General features: G+C 41.6%; 1 protein-coding gene across 14 annotated transcripts in view; it reads left to right on the top strand.

Annotated features, from left to right (window-relative positions):
• The window catches only part of PTPRM (protein tyrosine phosphatase receptor type M), a 712,166-nt gene that overhangs the window by 472,557 nt on the left and 213,649 nt on the right, over nt 1-25,960 (top strand). For 8 of the 14 annotated variants that reach the window (XM_042843358.2, XM_042843348.2, XM_065585258.1 and 5 more), the window contains one exon: nt 11,314-11,446. In XM_042843358.2, coding sequence (XP_042699292.2) covers nt 11,314-11,446 — 133 coding nt within the window. Of the gene's footprint in view, nt 1-11,313; nt 11,447-20,539; nt 20,570-25,960 lie in introns of all 14 variants that reach the window. The other 6 variants (XM_042843338.2, XM_042843344.2, XM_042843329.2 and 3 more) reach the window with 1 other exon arrangement.

The raw sequence follows: 25,960 nt of genomic DNA, 5'->3' as shown, positions 1-25,960 counted from the left end.
TCTATTAGTTCAGACTTGAAACTCAAAGTGAAGCACAGGAGGAGATGCAAACTTGTGTAAGTCAGAACCAAAGAAATTATACATGAAAACCCTGTGAAGCAAAGTACCCATATTTCATACAAGCCTAGTTTTGGTATCATCGAATAAGACAGCTTCTGTTTATGACTAATTATTGTGATAATTAGCAGTGAAGGGAAAGGAGCTATAGGAAAAAAGTACTATTTAAAGTATTCTTGCTAAAATGTGATAGCTTAGAAAGTTTCCCCTGGTCCCTAAAAGACTGCAACCAATTTATGAGAAATGAAGCGTAAATCAGTAATAAGCAATTATGCATTCAGAGGGGTCTATTCTTGTTGATACATTTAACATTGCTTCAATTTGGACAGCTCTTTTATTGCCAAAACTGCAAATGTTTCTGAGATTTGCACAAATATAGCATTAGTACTGTAATCTAGCTACAGAGGCAGATTTCTGTGGGATTATTTTTCTCCCTCCCTTATACTTTTTAACTCCAGTTTCTGTTCCCAATCTTCTCTTTTTCTCATCCAAAAATTGGATGAAACCTTCTACAGCAATGTATTTGAAACTTGAAATTGAATGGGAACAAAAAGAATAATGAAAAGATATTTTGTCTTTTTGTCCAAAATTTTAAAAAGGAAGTCTCTTGCATATTTTTATTCTATCACAGATAATACTTCCTTGCTCTTGTAATGCTGTGGCCTCCATTATGCCCTCTTCCAAGGAAACCCACAAGTTGGGAATGGAGGAGTCAGGGAATTATGAGAGACTGACTTTGCAATATTACTAGTGAAGCCTCTTAATAGATGGCAAGTAGGCTGGGGGTGGTGATTGTGGAGTAGACAGAGTGCAGACTTTCAATCTATACATGGGGAAATGACAACTTAGATTGGAGATGAAAAGCTGTCCAGTTTTAGAGCTGGGGGACTCAGCACTGCCGTGCCCTGCTGCTTCCTGCTCCCCCCCCCTGGCCGCACAAAAATAGAGCTTGCTGCCATTGACAGTGGGATTGAATGCCCTTTGGATTTAACTCTCATTTGGCAATCTGCAGGGGTATCCGAAGACAATTCTCCTTTAGATGAAAACCCCAACTTCCTAGCCACAAAATCCCAAAGAACTCCAGTTAATCAGCTTCCATTGGATACCAGGTTCTTTGCCTGCACTCCTGTGGCAGATCTGCTGGACGCGGCCTCTTCTGTTCATGGAAGCATTGGGAACAATCTAGCTACCTGTGTCCATGCTAGCAAAGCAAAGTGTCTTGACTGGTTAAGTTTCAGCCTGTGCAGCTCGCTGAGATCCCAGAGATGTGGGAGAACTGTATTCCACAGCCTGTGATCTGATCTCATGTGTTTCCCTCCTGGTGATGGCAAACTGAGATAGGAGAGGGTGAGCTCCTATTGGGCATTGCCATTATCTCTCCTAAAGAGAGCAGAGTGCCAGTTATCCTTGAGGAAGCTGTCACGTACCCGAGGCTCAAGACACATGCTCTTGACACTGACAATCTGGCTAGCTGTAAACCCATTTTCAATCTTTTTCTGTGTAAGATAGTGGAGAGGTGGAAGCAAGACAAACTCATAGGATGTCTGATTTTCTTGACCTTTCTTATTCTAGTTTCAGGCCTAGGTTTGGCACAAAAACTTTATTTGTGTGTTGGTCAGTGATCTCCCCCAGGCAATGGGTGAAGATCAGATGTCCAACCATGATGATGATCATTCTAACTACTGCCTTCGTACCACTGACCATAAGGCAGTGATGACTTGCCCGTGGACCATAGAAGGAATGGGTGGGGTTACTCTGGACTAAAGTCGATTCCTTTCTTTCACAAGTGAATTTGGGATGATACATTTCTGCCCCAAGAGGTCATCTAGGCAAGTGCCCCAAGTTGAGGGAGGATTAAATATACCTAGACTCCCTGAGAAGTGTTTGTCTAACCTATTTTTAAAAACCTCCAGTGATGGGATTCCATACCTTCCCTGGGCAACCTATTCCAGCACTTAACTATCCTTATAGTTAGAAAGTTTTTCCTACCTAAATCTCTCTAGCTGCAGATTAAGCCCATTACTTCTTGTCCTACCCTCTGTGAACATGGAGAATAATTGATCACTGTCCTCTTTATAACAACCTTTTACATATTTGAAAATTGTTAACAAGTTCCCCCTCAGCTTTCTCTACACTATACATGTTCAGTTCTTTCAACCTTTCCTCATTTTGTTTTATAAATCTCTTACAATTTTTTGGTGTTCTTCTCTGGACTGTCTCCCATTTGTTCATATCTTTCTTAACGTGATGTAGTTGAACACTTTACTGTGCCTTGGATCAGGGCCTCTTGTAGACAGAATAGGGCCAGATTCCACAGCAACAACCACTATGTTTCTCAACAACATTAACTTATTTTATTATCATGAAATATCCTCCCCTCTAGTCCCCCTTGTCTTTGCTCTCTCACTAACACACACAACTATGGCACACAGATGAAAATGCTAATTGATGTACAATTTGTCTTTTCTTCTTGAGGATTGAATGTTTTCCCAGAGGCAACTCAGCTACCGGGGTCTTGGTTCCTGTGATGTTGCCCAGTTAGTTTAGTCTAGATTAATCTCCCCATATGTGCCAGGGAAATGGGGAGCTTGTAGCTGGCTGCAATGACACATCTCCCTTCTCCGGGTCCCAAGTGATATGCTGTTTTCAAGCCAGCTTTCCTCACCAGTCTGCACTTCTGGTTTCCCCATTCCATGGGTGCATGTTGGACTCCAGTTCTGGTGGAAGCCTGCAGTGTGATAAAATTAACTTTTCCTCTGGAGAAAGCTGGACAGCAAGAGGCAGGCAGGGTGACAAGAAACAAAATGGCTAGCTACAACAAACTGGCAAAGTTTATGGGAAAATTGCAGAATTCCATAGTATCTTGATAAAATGCCAAATTCCATTGCTTACAGAATCTAAGTCCATAGGGCAAGACCCTGATTGAAATGAATAGGGCAGTTTACACCTCTTAGAGTTATTGTTTCAAGCTCCCGGCAGACTCACTTGGACATCACGGCGACAGTTTGCAGGGTGTTGGTGTTTGAGTGGTGATCTTCACAATCAAAAGAAATATTTATTTCTAATGAAAGCTCAGATTCTAGATTACCCTTCTATGGAAGGAGGTGAAATCCATGGCAAATAATGTGGAAGTGGAATCATGGAATGCAAGTGACCTGGCATTTGGAGCATGAATGAGAGCTAGCTACCTAAGTCTAAAGTGATGGAAGTGGATTGTCATAGCCTCCTATTGCCGTTCCATGAGTCCCCTTGATTGGAGGCATGATCTCACCATACAACTCGTGTGATTGCAATTCATGGGGTCTTGTTAGACTTCTGCTGCACTTAGATGACCAGATAGCAACTGTAAACCCAACTGCTTCTTTGCATATGCAGTTGGCCAAGAGGCTTTTACCTTTTATTTCTGATATAGACTTTGCTACTATAACCCATGTTTTTGTCACTTTAGGATTAAAGTCCTGTAGTGTGCTCTTCAATGGCTGACACTTTTTGGCCATGTCCACCCAAGAAAAAAGATATGTTTTATCACATGATAAAATGTACTTTTTTCCTTGGCCCTTAAGGCATGTAAATTATTTGAAAATTTAAGCTTGTGGAGAATGGGGCTTCCTGCTTTTCAGCAAGTTATCTGTACAAGAGCACAGCATCACAGCTCTATGCTCTGCACTGGCTGCTTATTAGTTTACTGATATAGTGTAGGGTGTTGATTATGACCCACCAATCCCTAGTGGTCTGAGGTCTGGCTACATGAGAGACAAGATCTCCCTCCTATTACCCCCTTATTTCCAGCACAGGGGAGTGTTTGGGACTATTTTATCACCTTGTGAAGAAGGGAATCTTTAATTTTTGTTAGACTTTCTTGTTGATAAAAGGAGCTATTGGAAAGTAATTTCTTTCCACGAGGAAAGGGGCATTATTGTGGGGCATTTTGTGTTCACTTACTTTTCCACCCTGTCCTAAGATTTGGCAATTGTAAACCAAGAAGTGGGTCAGAGATTCTAGTACAAGGGGGAGGAGGGGTTGTTAGTAAGAGTGGAATACGTTTTTTTGTTTTGGTTTTGGTTTTTTTGGTGCTTTGTTGTGTGGCTGGTTGTTTGGGGAATAGTCGGGGTTGATTTAGTTTGAGGGGCTGTTTTAATTTTCTTCCTTTTCTTTTTTTGGTTTTAATGGATTGGCTTTTTAAAAGTATGTGTAGGCCCCTGAAGTTTTAAGGAGAGGTGTTTAAATAAATAGCCTCGTGACAGGCGCTAAAGCTAATCACAGGAGTGTAGATCAGGTGAGGCCAAGGGATGTACATCACGTTGGCAGTTGGGTTTGGTTATGGCAATTATGAATGTTATTTCTTATGTTTACCTAAAGTATAAATGTTTAAAAAACAAACAAACCCTACTTTGTGTTCACATGCCCCCAAAAGTGAGTTTACAATTACAACCAAATTGAAAATCAAACAGATTACGCATATCCATCAGTGACACTTTTGCATTTCTTTTCGTGCTGTTCTCCGTTCTTTTTTTTTACGTCTTTGCACCAGTGAGGAATGTCATAAACAAAGTTAATAATTCATAATTAGTGTTAGGAAGCTGCTGTTATTTTGATAGGCCTTTTCTGATAGACTCCTTCTGCTTAGGGACTCTGAATTTAATTGTATCACATGACTCGACACCTTTATTCAGGGTCTGTTCATAAGACCTATTTTCATGAGCGTATGCGCATGCACACATGCCCCAGCATGACTTTTACTAAAGTACAAATCTCTGTTAATGAAGGAAAGACAACTGAGCATCAGTATATAGTGTAAAATAATCACAAATAAAAAAGCAAATACTCTGCCATGAAAATTAGGGCTCTGTTCTCCCTACACAGTATGTGAGTAACTCACCAAAACAGAAAAGATCGAATGGGAGTTATCATGTTATAGGGAGGGAGAATCAGGATACAGAGATTTCAGCACTGACAGTTGGCTCGGTACTAAACAAAACACAGAGAAAGACACATTTCCTGCCAAGCAGAGAATACCATCTACAACTGAGCATTTGGCAAGGGAACAACAATGCAGAAAGGGGAAAAACTGTAAAAAGAAAATAGACCTTAAGCCAGTGAGTTTGCAAAACTAATATATTCAAGACATGGGCTAGAAAAGGGGGGGGAAATCGATCAAAACCACCTTCTGTCACAAATTATACCCTGTCCAGGGTCTATCAACACCTCATAACTTCAACCATAGGGACAAAAAAGCAGTACATTTTTCAAAGAAGAAATAAGGATGTTGATATGAAAGCAACCAATGAAGTGTGTTGGGGTGGGAGGCTTTCTACCGTTGCTGGAATTCTGCCGGGAGTAATGAAACAAAGACTTTTGTGAGCAGAATACATGCTGGTTAGCAGATGAGGACTGAATGTCAGTTGTTTACAGTACAAACAGACTAGCTGGGGTGATAATTCATTTAATCTACACATTTGTATGTCTTTTGGATCTTCTCCAGTATAGTCTAAAATCCTGGCGTCTGGACCAAAATTTAAACTCAAATAGCAAGTGCTTTGGACTTGCTTGTTGTATCCTTGTAGCAGTGCCTCTTCTGCCACCGACTTAGAAATTAGAGTTCAATCATTCACTTTCATGAAAAAAACCATATGAGGGGGAAATTGGCATGGAGTTTTCTAGCCAATATCCTCTCAAGGAGGGAGTTAGTTTTTTATCAGCCCATGGAAAAGAGTTGGCCTCCTAAGAATGTGGATTCCAAGGTTCAACAGGGATCACTACTCTGTGGATCTCTTTGCATTCACAAGGAGGACCTACCTCTCTACAATGCTCTTTTCCCTTTCAGCAGCATAACTCAGTCAGGAGAAAGCTATTGATATGCTTGTATATTTTATCACGGCCTAACTCTCTACCACCAACAGCAAAGTTACCTGGTTGTCTGGTTTTCCCACAAGTATCTTCACTTTCCTGCCCTCCAGCATGAAGCGTCCTACCCAAACTCTTCCATAAAGACACTGCCTTGCACTCCTTCAGGACCCTCCTCAAGACCTACGGTGATGCTTACAGAAGTGCCAAGTCATAACAGCTAGCTGGATAGGCAGAAGGAATTATTTATACCCATTGTGCCCTGTGTAAATATATTTTCTTATAATTGTTTCCCTCGCTCTCCCATTTCTTCTGATAGTTTGTGACATTCACTTGTTACAGCTTGTCTTAATCAGACTGAACCTCTTTGGGGCAAAAGCTTGTTTTGCTCTGTGTTTGAATTGTTCCTAGCACAATGGGGTTCCCAATCTGATTTGGAGTTTCTAGGTGCTACTAAAATATCAGTTGTAATAATAATAATACCTTCCCTACCTACTCTTGTGCTTTGCTGTGTCCTTGGAAGCTTTGGGGGTCTTTAAAGCCAAATTTTCTGATCTTTTCAATCTTGTTGCTATGTGGCAGTGACAGTAGAGCCCTTGGAATGGATAATCAAAGGCAGCACCACATGTCTGTGCCTCCCATTTTGCATGATTCCAACTGCCTAATCACAATGCAGCTGTCACACAGGGGTATAACATTTCATTTCCCTGACCTGCTCTGTGAAATGAGTTAAAGGTAGGTGCTGAAAAGCGATAATACTTGGATCATGCTGCCTGCATAATAATTTGATTGCATGCCTCAAAAGAGTATGAAATCTTGTAGGTGTGATTATTAATTTTTCCCCAGGGAGAAGCAGATGGACATTTACCAGTTTCTGTGTAACACAGGTCACTAGTTAAAGAAAAAAAAATCATGGGCTGGTTAATAACAGGAAAAGTAAGTTTCATTGGAGATTGAGATGGTCTAGACTACCTGTGTTATTATCTAGGAGGCGTTTAAACTTATCCATTACATCAGTCAAGGTAACACCTGTAAATGAAATTTATCTGGAAAAAATTTTGGAAATGACTTACTGAGCAAGTACGGTTAGAGAGCATAAAGCTGCAGAGTGGAAGTAAAGAGACACCCAATTGGTCAGCCTTGAGTGGGAAATAAAGTGGAGATCAATCTGCTTTAGTTAAAGGAAGGGATTATTTGTTGGTGTAAATAAACAGCAGAAAAATCTTAGAGGTTTTGAATGAATTGCTTTAGTCAGAATAACTGAAGTTGTTTTGGGCAGTTGTTGTTTTTATCCCATTCCTTTGTTGTGCTTGTTTGTAAGTATGACTGGTAGGCCATTGGGATAGGATTATTTTAATTATTGCTTCTTCATATACAGTGACCCAGTTATCTCTCTTAGTAGACATTTCATAAAAATCCCCAAACAAGCAAGTTCAAGCTTTATTAATTTAAAACAAACATAAGGTGTTTGTTCTCTCTCTCTCTCTCTAATATTATTTTGATTTTATCTGGTGGAGGGCTCTTTTATTATTCAAGAAAATTATCAAATTTGACAAGCAAATTCAAACAAGTTTACATTCTATTTAAAAGAATTAGATTATATTTTCAAGTTAATTCAAACAATTTTCTTAACTCCAATTTTAATAAGGCATGAGTAATACGCTACTTATTTACCCTTACTTTACAAGCAAGAGGCTATTATTGTTTATCATTATTTATTAACCACCAGCATTGTGCTTGTCTCTTTACAGACCACAGGGAATGAGGCAGCTCCTGCCTAAATAGATAAACAAAATTATTCAGACACAAAGGGGCAAATCCTTCCCACAGTACCTAGACAGAGTAACTTGGCTGGGCCCTGGGAACTCTGTTGGGGGAAAGAGAGGAATTTTCCACCAACTTCTTCCGGCCATGGAACAGTCACAGGATTGTTTTGCAGGAGTTAATTCAAGAATTAAAAGTAGCTGAGCCACTAAGTAATAGTGACCATAATATTATTAGGTTCAACATCCTAATGGGAAATAAGATACCAAAAAGTGACATTACACTTGATAAAGGGAGACTTTAATAAAATGAAGAGGCTAGTCAAAAAGGCCCTAGAGTCAAAAGTAAATGAAGTAAAATCCTTACAGGTGGCATAGTTAAGAAGACATTAACTGATTCCTACAAGACGTGTACCACTGAACAAAAACAAAATCAGGAAGCATGATGTAAGCCCGTCTGCCTAGATGGCAAATTTTGAGAGGTTATTTGAGCCAAGTAGAGATCTTTCAAAATCTGGAAATCTAACCCCAGTGAAACCAGTAAACAGCAGGCAATATGTAACAGGGAAATTAAGAGGGATAAGATGGATTTTGAACAACAAATGGGTATAAAACAAACATGAAATTCTTTTAATAGATCAGAACCAGGAAGCCTGGGAAAGAAACTCACTGGGTTCACTGGATCACCAAGGGAGAAATTAAGGAATAAAAGAACATTGCTCACAAGCTAAATGATTTATTTGCATCAGTCTCCACCACAAAGGATGTTAGGGGTTATACCTATAACACACTTTTCTGGTAATAAAAAATGAGGTACTATCACAGATTGAGATGTCAGAAGAAATTGATGGAGCTAATTGATAATTTAAAAAGTAATAAGTCACCAGACCTAGATGCTATAAATCTAAGAGTTCTGAAGGAGATTAATATGAAGTGGCTGAGCAGCTAACAAAAATATGCCATCTCTCATTAAAAACAGCTATGATATTGGAGGATTTGAAGGTAGCAGATCTTGTAACTATATTTTTAAAAGGCTCCATGGGTGATCTGGGCAATTACAAACTAGTAAACCTTATATCTGTACCTGCCAAATTGGTTAAAACTGTAATAAAAATAGTGTAATAAAATGCCAGGACTGTTAGATCATGATATAACAGAGTATAACCAGCCCAGGTTCTGTAAAAGAAAATTATGTCTCACGAATTTCTTAGGATTTGTTGTACTTGATGAAATAAAGGATATAAGAGAACCAGCTGACGTAATTTATTTAGATTTTAAATAGGCCATTGGCAAAGTCTCTCACAAGAGGCTACTAACGAAACTAACAGTCATGGGGTGAGAAACAAAGTATTGTCATGAATCATAAATTGATTAAGAGACAGGAAAAACGTTTATACTGTATTTTTTATTTCGAATTTCTTAGAAATAATAAAACTGTCATACAACTTTATACAATTCTCTGCCAGAGAGTTTTTAGTGTTTGCCAGCCACTGGCAACGCTTCAGTTCTGTCAGTTTGTTGATGTTTGGCCTCCGTGACCGAGCAGTTGAAACCTTCAGGATTGCAGCAAGGTGTGCATCAGATAGTTGTGTTTGGTATTTTGACGTGGAAAAAAGTGACGCTGCTTCCATGGCTGACTCTGCCTGGCGACTAGTGATGGTATCTCTGTTCCTCTCCCTCAGCCAGTGGGAGCTGCAGGGGGCGGCGCCTGCAGCAGACATTGCCAGTATCGTGTCTGCATGCGTCTCTCCTCTGCGGGCCGCAGTGGGGAGGTTCTCAGGCTGGGACTTTGAGACCCCTGGCTTAGATCTTGCTATTGTTTCAATTCTCATTTCCACTTGCTATAAACTCCATATCTTCCCTTGTCATTTATATCATCCTTGATTCAGTGTTTCCCACCTGCCATTTTCAGCTCAACAGCTGTTTTCTGCATTAAGAAGGTACAGTAGGTATCTTCTAAGTACGTAGCACACTTTGAGTACTGTATAAATTATAATATTAGGAAGCTTTTTTTAAAGAAATCCCTCATATGATACCGGGGAATTAAAAACAGGATTGTTTAGAACAAAATGTTATGCATATCTGTTACAGAAAATATAGAGCCTGATTCCGCTATCCTTACACATACTGAGTTTTACTAGTTCAGAATTCCCATTTATTTCAGTGGGACTATTTCATAGTAAGATATTAGCCGTAGTAAACATGGTGGAATTGGGCCCATAGATAGTAAATATCTCTAGCCCATTATGTTTACAATACACCCTGGCAAGAATTTTCAAACAAACTTAGCACCCACAGTTGGTTCCAAATATTCAGAAGGGCTCAGCTCACATTTAGGCACCAGTAAAAGTGGCCAGATTGTCTCATCTGATGCACTAAGCTCTTTCCAAAATCTGGTCCATAAGTGTCTCAATGGGAACTGCTGGATGCTGACCACCTTTGAAAACCTGGCCCTGATTGTGGGAGAGGAGCAGAGGAAAATTTGGCCCCGGGTAAAATCCTCACCTTAGCCATTTTTCATAAAAAGGCAAATAAAAGGACAAGTAGACAACAACTGTGCCTTTCAGTGCCCCTAATGAAACCAGGAGACTGTGATGGGAATGCTAGTTCTATAATATTATAGTTTAATTGCATTTTACCTCCCCTGCTTTCCCCATCCAAAAAAAAAGCTGTAATAAGAAAACTGATAAATAAATTCCTATTTCTAGGACTATCTGTCCACTTTGTAGAGGTGACGTAGTGCCTCAAACGATAAATATGTGACATTTTGATTTTAAAAAGTGTAAGTTCTCAAAAAATATATATTCAGTTTAGTGAATTGAACATTATGTCCTTAACATTTTTCATCCTGAACTCATTTAGTGGAGGAAATGGATATTTCATCAGACATGGATTTGACGTTCCATCACATTATACAGTAAACAATACAAATGGTGGGTTTTTTTAAATGGGGAAGCTGGAAAAGCTAAGACAGTAGCTGCTGCAAGGCACTGGTTATCTCATTTAAACAGATATTAAATGTGGGTGCCAGTGGTGTGATCATCAGCTGCTTCCCACTTTGTGAATAAATTGCTTAGAAGGAGTCTTTTGCTTACCAGATGTGACCTAGATTTAGATTTCCAAAGGCAAAAAAAAAAAGGTCTATTGTACAAAAAAACAATTGCTGGTAAAACGCGTGGTAAATGAGCTTATCTCACTTTTCCAGGTGTTTAAGCTAATATGTTATGGAATTACTGCTTCATTTATGAAAAATAATTAAGGAAGATGTTCCAGCAAATCAAATTAGGATAAAGGCTTAGGATAGTTATTGTGGTGTTAGCAAGTTTTTAAATGGCTGAAAGAACAGGGAGCCAACACAGATAATAAAAATATAGAAAATTGTATGTGTGAAGAGGGTCTTATAAAAGGGTCAGGCGTGGGTGTAGTATCCATCTTGTGCTGTGGTTTAGCAAAATATTGTAGAACAATATGAACAATTACATTCCTTCCAGTGCATATGAGACCAGTTTTTTAAAAAAAAATCAAAGCATTGCTGTCTGTCGGCTCTGATAAGGCGTATTACTATGTATGTTAAATGTAACAGGAGAAGAAAGTGTAATGTGTTTATTCTTTTTCCCCCCCTTTTCTTTTAAATCCGCTACCTTCATAGGAGCTGCTACTCGAAAACCAGACCCAGAGCCAGAGAAGGAGACAGACCATACTGTTAAAATCGCTGGAGTCATTGCAGGCATCTTGCTGTTCGTTATTATATTTCTGGGGGTTGTGTTGGTAATGAAGAAAAGGTGAGCAGTTAATATATGTTTTCTATGTGCATATTTGTGTCAGAGCATCTCCTACAGCAGTTTTCCATGTAATTCAGGTAAATGTATCCAGCCACCTTGCTGCCCTTTACCACAGAGTTAAGGAAATGCTGCTTATTTTCCCTGAAGCCTTGTGGCATTTTGTAAAACTGTGCTATATGAATTTTTCATCTTGCAGCACATTTTTATGAATTAAGGTTTGTGGCTTTGTTATAAAAGAAAAACAACCGAAGGTTAATGATTCTAGCATTGTACGTATTACTACTGCATGATGGGCCCAAATAATGTAAGAACAGTATCTCTGTCCCAGAAGGGCAAGCCTCGTCTCTATGCAGCAGCTCAGCTGAAAGTTAGATATTAGATGATTCCCCACAGAAATCTGAGGACGTTGCCCATCTTGAATATGAAAGAAATGCTCCGTCTAAATAGAAAGGGAATGGGGGAGCTGAGATGAATTGTGGTATGGATTAAGTCTATATTGTTCTGTGCAGATTTCATTCCATGAAAACAAATGAAAATGGTTCTCTTGGAAAGATGCTGGATGTTTCCAAAAGTAGGTTTAGCACACATGCGTTCGGGTTTTGTGCTTTGTACATCATTAGAAAACTGCTATAGCAATAGAGGTAGCTGCCTCTGTTTTAAATGGAGAAACCTACTTCCTTTCTGAATACCATCACAGCGTAAAGGGGTGAGGAAGGGAGAAAACTGCAAGTTTCTAGCAGCTAGGACATTGAAAGTTTTGTTGCCTATGTTGGGAGAATTTCAGTAAGTTGAATCAAGGTTTGGCCATCTACTCTGAGGTATGAAAGAGTTTGCAGCTATGGTGTTCGGGTTGGGGGTAGTTGAAGGAGTGGGTGAGTAGGGTTTGGCAGCTTGAAGAGGGGTTGGACTATGAATGTTTGTCCTTTGAGTGCTCATCTCTTACCCTTTTCTTCCAATCTACCTCCACTTAAGTTCCCTGGAACTCCCCTCTGGCCTCCCAATCACAGTCCAGTGTTCCCTTCCTTAAAGGAAATTCAGGCCCACTTGTGCTGGCCCTAGTCTACTGCTTGCAGGCTGGTGATTGAACTGTGTGCGTACCAGTAGTGTGTAATAGGTCTGGGTTTTTTCCAGACCTGGAGCACATTGAGCAATTGGTGATAGTGCCAGGCTTGGAGCACCTCAGATGCACATTTAAATAGCTGGCAGGCAGGTCGTGCACTGGGACACAACACAGAGCCAGCTGGGCCCCAGTTTTCTTTAAGATAGAGGGGGGGCAGTGGAGGGAAGAAGAGAGTCCTGGAAAGGGAACTGTGAGCTCCCCCAGTGGAGGGGGAGTGACCACTACAGGAACTAGACGAGGCAATGAGGGACCATCACAGAGAAGAGAGGAAATTTGAGTCCAATCTAAATAGTATCTGGGACACTGGAGCAGTCCTGCAAAACCCAGACATTCCCAGTAAACTCCTGGGTTTATAATCCTGTGTAGCAAGAGTAAAATCTTTTCTGAAATGCAGTACCTTCTCCTTCCATACATTTGCTTTTAATTCTTTGCTGCAATCATACTTTCCATTTTAACTATAAAAAATGAGGCCCAAAAGCCCCTCCCTGGAGCCAGACATAATGCTGGCATGCAGTGATTAAGGCTCTCCACATTGCTTTGCTCTCCTGCATCACTTAATCCTGACCTACATGCGACACCCTTCTTAGTCCAGTTCTGAGCCTCTCCTGAGCCCAGATTGCCATTTTTTAACAAATTGTGCCAAAGTGTAGAGTAATTCTAGTTAAGAGAGAGACTCCTGCAAAGGCTCTTCTTGCCTCCCAGGGAGAGCTGGCCAGGCGCAAAGGAAGGGTTGCTTGGGTCCTGCTCTCTCCACAGTCTTTCTGTTGGCAAATGTTGGCCCCTCAGCTGCTCCAGTGGTTGTTGCTTTGCTGAGGCCTTTTATAAGCCAGTCCCTGGGCAATGGGGAGGCTCCAGTCCCATGTAGTTGGTGGCAGGTGTGGGTAGGGCACTTGGTTCTCTTCCCCCTCTCCCCATTGACATCATTTGGGACAAATGTTCTTAGTGATTGAGACAAGTCTGCTAGTGATTAAACGGAAACGACTAAGGCCTATTTACAGTAACCATGTCCGGGAACTCTGTTACAAAATGTTGTCCCTTGACATTGTTAGAACGCCATTCTATCTTGTAGTGTAGATGGGACTTATGGATAACTAATGTTTAACCATGTCCCTGAACCACACTGCAGGCTTGAACAGAGACTGTAGAGTACAGTTAGGACTCATCTACATTACAAGATGTAGCCAGCTTTTAACCAGATATAGGGATGATTGTGTTTTGTCCAGGTCACCTAACATATAGTTGTAGCATAGACAGACCCTGAAATGATTGCACTTATGACCCAAGTAAAACTTGAACCAGTTATTCAGTAGAGTATCAATTGGCTAAGCGACCTAGGGTCCCTATAGTTCACCTAGGTTCAGTTACTGTGTATATATTATGCATTCAAAGAGAATTTATAATTGTTTTGCAAGCTAAGTACAATTGTAATGTAAGGGCAATATCAGTATGTCATAAGTTTTATGGTACTTTAACTACTTCTGAGTGAAACAAATTTATCAATATTGTACCATGTGATGATTATACTTCTTGATAATTGGGCATCAGTTACTTCAACGGGAGTTTTAACTGAGTAAGGAATTCAGGACTGGGTCCAAAAATATTACCTTGCATTTCTGTGGAACTTTGCATCCGAGAACCCCAAAAGCACTTCATAACCCTATATTAATTAAATCTCCCAATGCTCTTCTAAAGTGGTTCTTAAATATTATTCTCATTTTACAAACTGAGGCACAGAGAAATTAAGTGACCTACCTAAGAGCATATAAGGAATCTGCGGCAAAGCTAGGAATAGTGCCTAGACTTTTGTCTACTAGTTTGATGCACCAACCACTAAACCCTTCTTCCAGCATAAAGATGCTGGTTGCTCTAATGGCTACTACAATGGGTAGAGGGAGCTGGGTCGTGATTGCGATATCAATTTACAGTGAGGTCCACGAAATCAGAATCAGGCCTGTGGAGTGTCCTGCTCTCAAATATGATCAGTCTGTCTCACTTAAGACTTGGTCCAAAGCCCATTGAAGTCCGTAGGAGTCTTTCCATTGACTTGAATGGAATTTGAATCTAGCCCTCATTGCACAGTTTCAAGCAACTTACCCAATCTCCTCCTGCCTCCAACATTCCTGCATTGAAAATTGCAGGACCTCATTGACAACTACATGCATAAAGGAAGTTTTGCTTTCACTGGCAAATTATAAAAAAAAAAACAGTGGAATGAAAGTGATTGCAATATTCCTGTAATGTTTGGTAAACAATAATAATAAATAGGAGTGCTTTCCAAAATTGTATTAAGGCTGTTGGATAATAGCAGGGAGGGAGGGATGGATAGATAAAAGGCATAATTCAATCTACTGTATTGTCTATCTATTCTTTTCTTTTTTTAATTATTGTTATTTCAATTAAGTTTCCAAAAAGTATTGAGGTTGAAAATTTAGATTTAATGGGAGTGGTTTGCTCGAGGGTGTGTTTATTTGGGATGCAGCAGTTCCAGTTTGTGCTACCATCTTGTTGCTGCTATGGGAGTGTAGTAAACCAGTGGCTATTAATATTTGATTGTGTCAGAAACTGCCTCCGTTCTCCACAACAAAAAAGGGTTGTTTTCTTGTGTGCTTCTTTTGTTTCCACTCTGAGATGCACATACGCCTGAGCCTTCTAATAGTTTCTAATGTATGTATCTGTTTAAATGGGTAAGGAATACTTAGTGCAGGGGTAGGCAACCTTTCAGAAGTGGTGTGCCGAGTCTTCATTTATTCACTTTAATTAAAGGTTTCGCGTGCTGGTAATACATTTTAACATTTTTTTAGAAGGTGTCATTCTCTAAGTCTATATTATATAACTAAACTATTGTTGTATGTAAAAATGTTTAAGAAGCTTCATTTAAAATTAAATTAAAATGCTGATCTTACGCCGCCAGCCTGCTCAGCCCGCTGGGTGTGGTGGGGGTTCAGGGCAGAGGGCTGGGTGTTGGGAGGAGGGAAGGGGACTCAAGGTCAGGGCAGAGGGCTAGGGTGTGTGGGGGTGCACGGCAGAAAGCTGGGTGTGAAGGGGGGGGTTCAGGGCAGAGGGCTGGGTGTTGGGGGGGGACTCGAGCTCAGGGCAGAGGGTTGGGGTGTGTGGAGGTGCAGGGCACAAGGCTGGGTGGGGCGGGGTGCAGGGCACAAGGCTGGGTGTTCGGGGGGGAACTCGAGGTCAGGGCAGAGGGCTGGGGTGTGTGGAGGTGCAGAGCACAAGGCTGGGTGTGGGGGGGTTCAGGACAGAAGGCTGGGTGTTGGGGGGGACTCAAGGTCAGGGCAGAAGGCTGGGTGTGTGTGGGGGGGTTCAGGGCAGAGGGCTGGGTGTTGGGGGGGGACTCGAGGTCAGGGCAGAAGGCTGGGTGTGTGGGGGGGGTTCAGGGCAGAGGGCTGGGGTGTGTGGAGGTGCAGGGCACAAGGCTGGGTGTGGGGGGGTTCAGGACAGAAGGCTGGGTGTTGGGGGGGGACTCAAGGTCAGGGCAGAAGGCTGGGTGTGTGTGGGGGGGTTCAGGGCAGAGGGCTGGGGTGTGTGTGGAGGTGCAGGGCACAAGGCTGGCTGTGGGGGAGGGTTCAGGGCAGAAGGCTGGGTGTTGGGAGGGGACTCGAGGTCAGGGCAGAGGGCTGGGCTGTGTGGAGGTGCAGGGCACAAGGTTGGGTGTGAGGGGGGTTCAGGGCAGAGGGCTGGGTGTTGGGAGGGGACTCGAGGTCAGGGCAGAGGGCTGGGCTGTGTGGAGGTGCAGGGCACAAGGCTGGGTGTGAGGGGGGTTCAGGGCAGAGGGCTGGGTGTTGGGAGGGGACTCGAGGTCAGGACAGAGGGTTGGGCTCTGTGGAGGTACAGGGCACAAGGGTGGGTGGGGGGGTTCAGGGCAGAGGGCTGGGTGTTGGGGGGACTCGAGGTCAGGGCAGAGGGCTGGGGTGTGTGGAGGTTCAGGGCAGAAGGCTGGGTGTTGGTGGGGGGGACTCGAGGTCAGGGCAGAAGGCTGGGTGTGTGGGGGGGTTCAGGGCAGAGGGCTGGGTGTTGGGGGGACTCGAGGTCAGGACAGAGGGTTGGGGTGTGTGGAGGTACAGGGCACAAGGCTGGGTGGGGGGGGTGCAGGGCACAAGGCTGGGTGTTGAGGGGGGACTTGAGGTCAGGGCAGAGGGCTGGGGTGTGTGGAGGTTCAGGGCAGAAGGCTGGGTGTTGGTGAGGGGGACTCGAGGTCAGGGCAGAAGGCTGGGGAGGGCGGTGGAGGTGCAGGGCACAAGGCTGGGTGTGGTTTGGGGTGGGGGAGTTCAGGACAGAGGAGTGGGGGGGTGCAGAGCAGAAGGCTGGGGTTCCTCTCAGCCCCCTGCCCTGAGCGGCTCAAGGCAGGGGGCTGGGAGGGATATGCCCTGTTCCACTCCCTTCCCCCAGGCTCTGTCCTTACCTCTCTCTGCCTCCTCTACGGAGCAGCGAGCACGCTGCCACTCGGCTCTGCTCCTCTGGGAGGAGGAGGGGCTGGAACGCCGCAGGACCAAGCTTTGCCTCCTGCCCCCGCAGGGGAGAATGGTGGGCGGGGGGGCTGAGTGGGGCGGGGGGCCGGGAGCTCCCCCCCACCCACCGCTCTCCCCTGCGGGGGCAGGAGGCAGAAGTTTGGTCCTGCGGCAGCCAAGCTTCCCTCCTCCCCCGCTTCTTCTCCCATCGTGGTGCTTTCCGGCCCCTCCTCCTCCTCCTCCTCCTCCTCTCACCGGCCAGGCAGCGTGCCACTCAAAATCGGCTCGCGTGCCGTAGGTTGCCGACCCCTGGCTTAGTGCTACTCAAGAATACCCTTTCTACTCTCTGGTGCTGAGCTTGCAGTGCACTAGTCCAGGGGTTCTCAACCTTTTTTTCTTTCTGAGCCCTCCCCCTCCCACCCCCAATATGCTATAAAAACTCCATGGCCCAGCTGTGCCACAACAACTGTTTTTCTGCATATAAAAGCCAGGGCTGGTGTTAGGGGTTGGCAAGCAGGGCAATTACCCAGAGCCCCATACCATATGGGGCAACACAAAGCTCAGTTGCTCAGGCTTCAGCTTCAGCCCCAGGTGGTGGGGCTTGGGGCCCCGGGTTGCAGTCCCACATGGCAGGGATTTGGCTTTCTGTCTTGGCCCTAGCGAGTCTAATACCAGCCATGCTTGGTGGACCCACTGAAACCTGTTCATGGTCCCCCGGGGGCTCTGGACCCCTGGTTGAGACTAACTGCACTAGTCCACTCTCTTGATGTAGCTCAGATTGTTCTAATTTCCACCAGCTGCCAACATTTCCCAGCAGTCAGTATGGAAACAAGGGATAACTCAGGTCAAGGGGAAGACCCAACGAGGACCTCCTTTCCCTTTGCCATGCCTTCTATGCCAGCTGCAGAAGAGGGGTGGCGCAGAAGCCACTATACTAACTATGTCACCTGGGTTAACCTCCACTTATAAAACATGCCAAAGGACCTATCCACATATATCAAAAGTAAAATGGAACTCAGTTTTTAAGGTTGCTTTTCTAAAACTGAGATTTTTCCAAAGCATGGACAGTGTCTTTGCTAAATGATCTAATGTTTTTGTAAGTCTTAGTTTTCTATTTCTTAAATTACCCAGGTTTAGAACATTATATTTTTATAACAAATTTTCTCTTTGCGGCACCTCAGAATTGTTGGGGATTTAAAACTTCAGAATCTAATTTTCAAGGAGTATCATCTTCTAAAACCTCTTGCTCACATTATAAGAACTCCATATAAAAATAACTTGAACATGAGACATTTAATTTTTCTCCTATTATATCAAATTGTAATTTGATGTAGTCACACAAATTAAAGCACCTGAGTTTTCAACATTTTTTAAACAGAATAATTTATCTCAATAACATGTTTGGCAGAATTATGCGTACAAGCACCAGCCGTGCTGCACTGATTAATTATATTTATTGTTGTTTCTAAAATTGCTATATATCTTTTAGATGAATGAGAACATTTGTACTAATTACATTAAATCTCTGTCACGGCAACATATGGCAAGGAATAGGGTTTGCGGTGTCATGAGATTCTAAATGGGAGCTAGAGAATGAATAATTTGTGAAAAGAGAAGGGAAAAAAAAGATAATTATGATTACGCCACATACCAAAACAACCTCCTCCCAACACAATATAAGTAACCAGAACCGTTTTCATACAGCCCAATCCTGCACCCTTCCTGCAGGCACTGAATTTAGTAGCAGATATACCTGAGTAAGAAGTGCAGAATTTTATCCATAGCCTTCCTGTTACCATATTTTTGGTTCTCTTTTTAAATCCAGTTTTAACAGGTGTGCATTTTGCAAATGTGCTACATATGATTAAATATTCAGTACCAGCCTTTTGTGTTTAAACAATACTGTTAAGTATCAGAAAAATGGGAATAAAAACTGGAAAATATTTCTGAAGGCATCCTCAAACAAAGAAGATGAGAGAGAAAATGTGATGAAAGCCTAGTTTTCAAAGGGATGCCTGCAGCATGTAGCCTAAGGCAAGTTAGCATTTGTGGTAGTCCTTTGCTAGGCCTGTTTACAAGTTTTTGCCATAGTCAAAGCACTGTATCTGTGTGCTATGAGAATTACAGATGCCTACCCAGTTTATTTCAGTCTTTTATCTTACCAGTACATTAACATTATTTGTAGCTATGGCAAGGCGATGGTTTTTGGAGAATAAGCTTCTTTTTAATTAGAATCAATATTTTGAATCTGAGCAGGGTGAAATTCATCCCTTTGTGGAGGGCTTTGCCCCTCCCTGCTTTCAGGAGCCTTGATCAGGGAGGGAGAGAGGTGCAGCAGCAGGCGGCGCAGCTGGGCAGGAGGCCCTGTGCACTCTGCCCACTGCAGCAGCGGGTTCCTCACTGGCTCTGAATGTGGAGTGGAGGGAATCATTGTGAGGGAGCTCAGGTGGGAAAGAGCACTGGATCCATGCTTACATGGATGAATTTTTTTCAGAGTAGCAGCCGTGTTAGTCTGTATCCGCAAAAAGAAGAACAGGAGTACTTGTGGCACCTTAGAGACTAACAAATTTATTAGAGCATAAGCTTTCGTGGACCACAGCCCACTTCTTCGGAAGAGGCTTGGGATCCAAGTGGCCTTTTGTAGTATTCCCAGAGCCAGAAATAGTAGAGGTGCAGGATTCTGCCCACAGACTGGGGATGGATTCTGTCTTCACACCACCAGTAAACCTCCACTGTGATCCCTGAATATAGTCCTTTTACTTGGGGAAGGAGTGAATTTCACTCTTTGTGAAGTAATATAGCCACGGTTATAAAAGTAATTCTGACACAAAGGGACAAGGAAGTTATTTCATTTTTCTTCTGCAATGAAATGCCTAATGAAAAGTGGAAACATACTTTGACAGTTTATTTGGCTTTCTGGAAACAAGCTTTGGGTGACAAGTCAGGCTAATCATATCCATGGTAGGCTAAGTTTTAATGTCTCTAAGGAACGAGAACAACTAGAAAGAGCCTCCAAAAAAAACTCCACAGTACTCTGCCAGGAAGAGAAGCTACTTTGTAAGGATTCTAAGACTTTTCATTCCTAAACTTCTAACTAATGCAGTAGAGATGCCATGTCCTTCCTAAACCAATTAATACAATGTGAAATAAAAGCATGTTTAGCACCTTACGTGTGTGTGTGTGTCTGTGTATGTATTATATGGACGTATATAATACATAACTATTATGTATCTAATATGTTACTTAGCTGTTATACTTGTTTTAAACTGTCTAATTTAACATTTTGGTGAGGTATTATGTATTTTACTGCTTAAAATTTTATGTAGATTTATGTCATATCTGGAATGGACAGATATTGCATGATATGCCTGAGATGCATTTGTACTACCTTTCATTTGTGTCACCACTTCTGGTCTCAGTTCATCTTGATTTTTCATACATTAATATTTGGCTTTTCTTTCCTTCCATTTCATCTTTTCCACCACTGCCTAAATCCTTCCACCATCATGGCAGAAGAAGCTATCACTCCTACACTTATTACCTGTAAGTAACTTCTTTGTGCATCATCAGAGACATGCTTTCTGCCATGTTGTTCCATGCGTGAATAGTGAATCCTAATGATGGAACTTCAAAGTGTTTGAGTTTCACAAAGGAAGTTTTACAGTGCTAAAAACAACATGGTTAATAATTTCATGTCATTTTAACCAATTTGACATTTTCTTATGGTTTCCTTTGCCTCATACTGTGTGTTTCAGTATTTTTGAATACAGTAATACGATTAATTTTTTAAATTGAAAAATAGTGGCAGGCATCATAAATCTCACTGGCATTTTACAAATATTTTTGGAAGACAAATTCTTTTTAGAACTGATTTAGGGTTTTCCTTCTCATTTGTCCTGCTCAAAATATTGTGATGTGTGGACATGTGTACAAGGATTTGCATCCATTTGCTCTGCAGATTTTCCTTTTATTTCATAAATAAAGATGGTGCATAAATGTCATGAGTTGCCATTCTTTGAGTGGATCTAAAAGGCACAACACCGATTTAACAGGAAGTGTGTGAGCTTCAGGAAGTATATGGGCCTGAAGAAAGATAGTTTTCTATATATAAAGAAATCAAGTGTTTTGATGCAGTCTTTAATAGTGTAATCACATAATACTTTTTTTCACAGGACCCGTTTCATTCATTGCACCCAATGAATGGTGAATGAGATAAGGTTGTGCAGTGGATGAGGCTATGGCCTGTAGGAATCTTACCTCATTCTCAGCAGAGGTTGGAAGGTGTGTGTATTGATTGAATCAGAGGGCAGTTGGATGGTCTGGTTTTTAAGGCATAGGTTAAGACTCAAGAGACTGGATTCTATCCATATATCTGTCACAGACTTCCTATGTGATGCTGGTCAAGTTGCTTAAACCATCATTTTTGGAGACTGTCAATAAATCTGTGTTTTTCAGGGATCCAATTTGAGACACATGGGGCCTGATTTTCAAAAGTGCTCAACACTCAGCACTCAAATTGAAATGAAGTACCCAACTCGGCACCTTTGAAAAAAGCCTTAAGTGTCTGAAGCTGGGCACTCACTGAGGCACCCAAAATTAGTGGACTCCTTAGCAAATTTTGGCCTAAATCTCTCTCTGCCTCAGCTCTCGATCTGTAAAATGGGAATAAAAATACTTTCTATCTTACAGGAGAGTTTTGAAAATAAATGTATAAGTATTTGTAAGATATTCAGATATTACAGAGATGAGCACAATAAAAGTTCATGGGGAAATTTAAAAAAATCTGTATTCGATGCATGGTGGGGGATTATGCAGCGAATTTAGAGGACAGAGAAAAATGCTGAACCGCTGCTTCATTCACTGAGCATCCTGTATATTAATGGATGAAGGGGACCTGTGCTTAAAAAACTATGTAACTAAAGATTGTATCATAATACACACAAATTGCATAGGTAACCTTAATTCTGTCATTTCCTAACTTCCAAATGCTTTACTTTGCAATCCTAATTACAATTTTTCAACAGTTTTTGGTATGAAAATAAGCACACTCGTGATGTATAGTGTGTATAATATAGATTTAGTATACACATATGTATGCTTGGGTTTACAAGTATATATGAATTACTTAAAACAGGGATTAAAGATGGGACAGACCACTCTCAAAGTTTGTAAGCCAAAATTATTACTTATTATTTTACCTCCAAGTGTGCTAGGCCCTTCACAAAAGGCACACAAGAGATACATTGCTATCCCAAAGATTTTACAAGCCCTGATCCTGTAACTGGACCCACACAGGCAGACCCTTGTGCCCACATAGCTCCAATTACAGGATAAGGACAAGTCAGGATGTAATATCACACAAAGGGACAATATGGATATATGATTTGGTGATTACTCAGCTTAGCCATATGTATGTCATGATTGTTCATATATTTGCTTGTAACCCACAAATGTGTGTAGGCTCCGCTGCTGAAGTTGGTTTTTAGACTTTAGAAAATGTTGACCTTGAAATTGTCCATGTAAGACCTAGTTTCCTGCCATGTTATTTTCTTTTATGTTCATATGCAGTACAGAAAAGTAAGTAGAGAAAAGTGGGCACTGGGAAAGGACCAAATTCTACACTGCTATACAGCATATGTAACTCCCACTGAAATCAGTGGGTTGCAAGTCAATACAGAATTTATGCCATTTTTCTTAACTGATCTAGGAAAGTGGAAGTAGATATGGATTTTAGCACATGGTTTATTTTTAAAAGAGTCCCCTAAGAATCTGGGTTGAAGTATGGTGCCATCCTTAATTTATCATCAGTATTCTGGGTATCATATTAAAGTTTACTGATCAGACATTGCAAGCATAGGATGTGACATCCATCCAGTCACATCATCCAGGAACCTATGTACTAAAATATATATCATTGTCTTGCATGCAGCAAAGTTTCCTAATGTGCTCTCTCTTCCTAATGACCTGCCACCTCTAAAACCATTCTAATATTTTTAAAAAATTGGCAGATAGCTTGCACTGCAGCTGGATCATCAGAGGTGTTAGCTACAGCTGTGCATATTTGACACACAACATATCATTTTATCTTGTATTTACTAGGTAGCCAGTCAAGAGATGTCACACAGGAAGGAGTTGAGCGCTGCCATTAATCATAATCTTTCTCCATAATAGGCTTTGGTGCTTATGCCAGAAACATTCCTCCCATTATTCCCTTGGCCGAGTCACTATTGTATTCTATACCATTCACCACAATCAGGGAGCAAATTGTTTGGGCTGGAAGTGAGTAGTTAAGTCTGTGTGAGTTCTTTTGTTCATAAGATTATAGAACATTCTGTAGTAGTTAACTTTGCAGTAGTTCCCTGGACTTAACTGTTTATTCCATGTGGGAGAAGTAAGAATAGATAAGCTGCCGTTCGTGATGTTCATGTATAATGACTAGTTTCCTCAAGATGACAACCAGCACAGACATAATTCTGTTTTCTCCTGACATGTTTTGATGGACAGAACCCCAATGACATTAGTGAGAGCAGTAAAATTACATTAGTAGCTTATTATGTAACTCCAGTTTAGCTGATGAACTAGAAAAGCCTGTAGATCACGTAAGAACAAGTCCCATTGTTCTGGCCATAACCATTTTTTTAAGTCTTTTATTTTGTTTGAGATTAGACCAAGGCCATATCTATCCTTTGAGTTTAGCAATAGTGCCTAGAAGCCGGGATGCACTGGTGCAAACCCCAGCAGTAGATAAGGAAAACTGTTGAGTTTACCCCAGTTTCTGGCTACTGGCTGATTAACTGGGCATATTCTCAAGTATAGATGAGGCCTGAGCTTGGGAACAGACTAGTAACTGATTGCACTAACCAACTGCAATGAGTTAGGAAGATATTACATCACCAGGTAGCCACACATAAAATGTGTTCAAAATTCAAATGACATGGTTGCAAAGGTAACGTTTCTTGTTGCTGTTGGCCGCTAGGTTGAGATTAATATCTGAGATGGGTTGTTGTGAAGGTGATTTAAAATTTAAATATTTACTCAACATAATTGCATAGAACTGGATGGTTGGGTTTTTTTGGTTTCCTGCTAAGAACTGTGCCTTATCACAAGTCCTTTGTGATATTGTAGGTAAATGGAAATAAAATCTTTTCCCAATTTGTCTAAAAATGCAAATCATTCCAGGCTTTAGATATTAGGCCAGTGATTTTCAGCTGATGGGACATGACCTAAAAATGAATTGCAAGGGTTGAAAACAAAATATAAAACAAACAAAAAAGAAGCAGTATTAACACCTCCGGGAATTAAAAAATAATAAGTCAAACCTTCCCCCAAATAATGAGATTTAAAAAACAATAAATGTTTGGTTCTTTATTTGCCTTTTTGTTGTTGTTGTTGTTGTTCAGCCTTTACAGTTCACATTATCAAGGGTTTTTTTCTGCAACCCATCAGGGCTAGAAACTTACTTAAAAATGAAAGCTAATATTCTCATGTAATCCCATAAATGCAGGAGTTGGGACTTTAGGAAAAACCCCAACTATTTTGAGTCTCAAATAAAATCATGGGAGGAGTGGGCATCACTGGCTGCATCTAAATCCCAGGGGCAGTAGGTCCCATCAGGGATAAGTAAAGGAGAGAGAAAGAGAAGTTCTCTTCCCTTCTCCTGCAGCCCAGCATTGCTACATCTCTTCCCCCTCCCATCTGCATACATGGTGCTCAGCCCTAGGGGAAGAGGCACTTTCCCCATAGCTAAACATTGTGTGAGAAAGGGGGACAAGAGGCAAGAGAACCCAATTTCCCCACCTTGTGCTGGCCAACTCCTATTAAGAGCAGTACAACTCTCACCAGCCCAGTACCTAGCAATGTTCTGCACCATGCATACACCCAGTGCACACCTTACAGATCCTCAGTCCCCAGAAACTCTCCACCTAGAACCCAAAACCAATCACTGTGTGTTTTAATTATTTTAATCACAAAATTCTTTACCTTTGGCACTGGCCACTGTGGTGACATGATATTGCACTAGATGGACCACAAGTCTGGTCCAACATGAAAATTCCTATGTTCCAAAAATAGTTCTGGTTCTTTGCCCTGATAGTCTTGTTTGGCTCAGAGATGGTCAAACCTACTCACCTGTAAAAATTCAACTTCTTCACTCACTCTCAAAAGCATTAGTAATAGTTAATAAAAACATATGAAAATCACACCTTCCCACTCATAAAAATAAAGGGCCCCACTAAGACACAATTGTCCTCTGTTGCCTATTTGAGCTCCATCGCCTGTTCCTTATTGAGCAGGCTCAAAATATCCCCTCTCTGCCATATTTAAATGCTGGATTTAGGCCTTCTGCATAAGACCTCTATACAGAAGCCAAATCTGTGACTCTTCCTAAACCTATCATGACTTTCACAGTATCTGATGGCACAAAAGACAAAAATAGTTGACAGAAGACCTTATAATCTGCAATATGAAAATATCCAAAATGTGGCATTTAAGATCTTGGGAATGACATGAGGCAATTTACTGAGCATTTTAGGAATTGTACAGTGGTCACACTTAAAACCTTCCATTTATGTAGAAAATTTCTACTGGTACTGGAGTCAGTTCTGTATTCCCATCCTCAGTCACACATTGGAGTTGCTCCTAGAACTCCAGCTGGCTGCAAATTCCCAGGTGAAGGAGAGAATTAGAAACAAAAATACTGGAGTGTGGGAGGAAGTTACATGAGCTAGCATCCCTCTAACTAGCTATAAAACTTGTTCCAGAGAAGAGAGCTTTTGGAAGAAATTATCTCCTGAGGTTAGAAGAACATGAATATGTTGAGCTGACCATTAGATCTGTTACACCAGTTGTATATTTACAATGTCCACTTAGAACCCCTGTAAGATACCATACAAAGTTTATAGATATTGAAGTTTGGTTCTTTAATAACATCTCTGT

Source organism: Chrysemys picta, chromosome 2 (genome assembly GCF_011386835.1).
Source record: "Chrysemys picta bellii isolate R12L10 chromosome 2, ASM1138683v2, whole genome shotgun sequence".
Classification (NCBI taxonomy): domain Eukaryota; kingdom Metazoa; phylum Chordata; order Testudines; family Emydidae; genus Chrysemys; species Chrysemys picta.
This window is presented reverse-complemented; position numbering and strand designations above follow the sequence as displayed.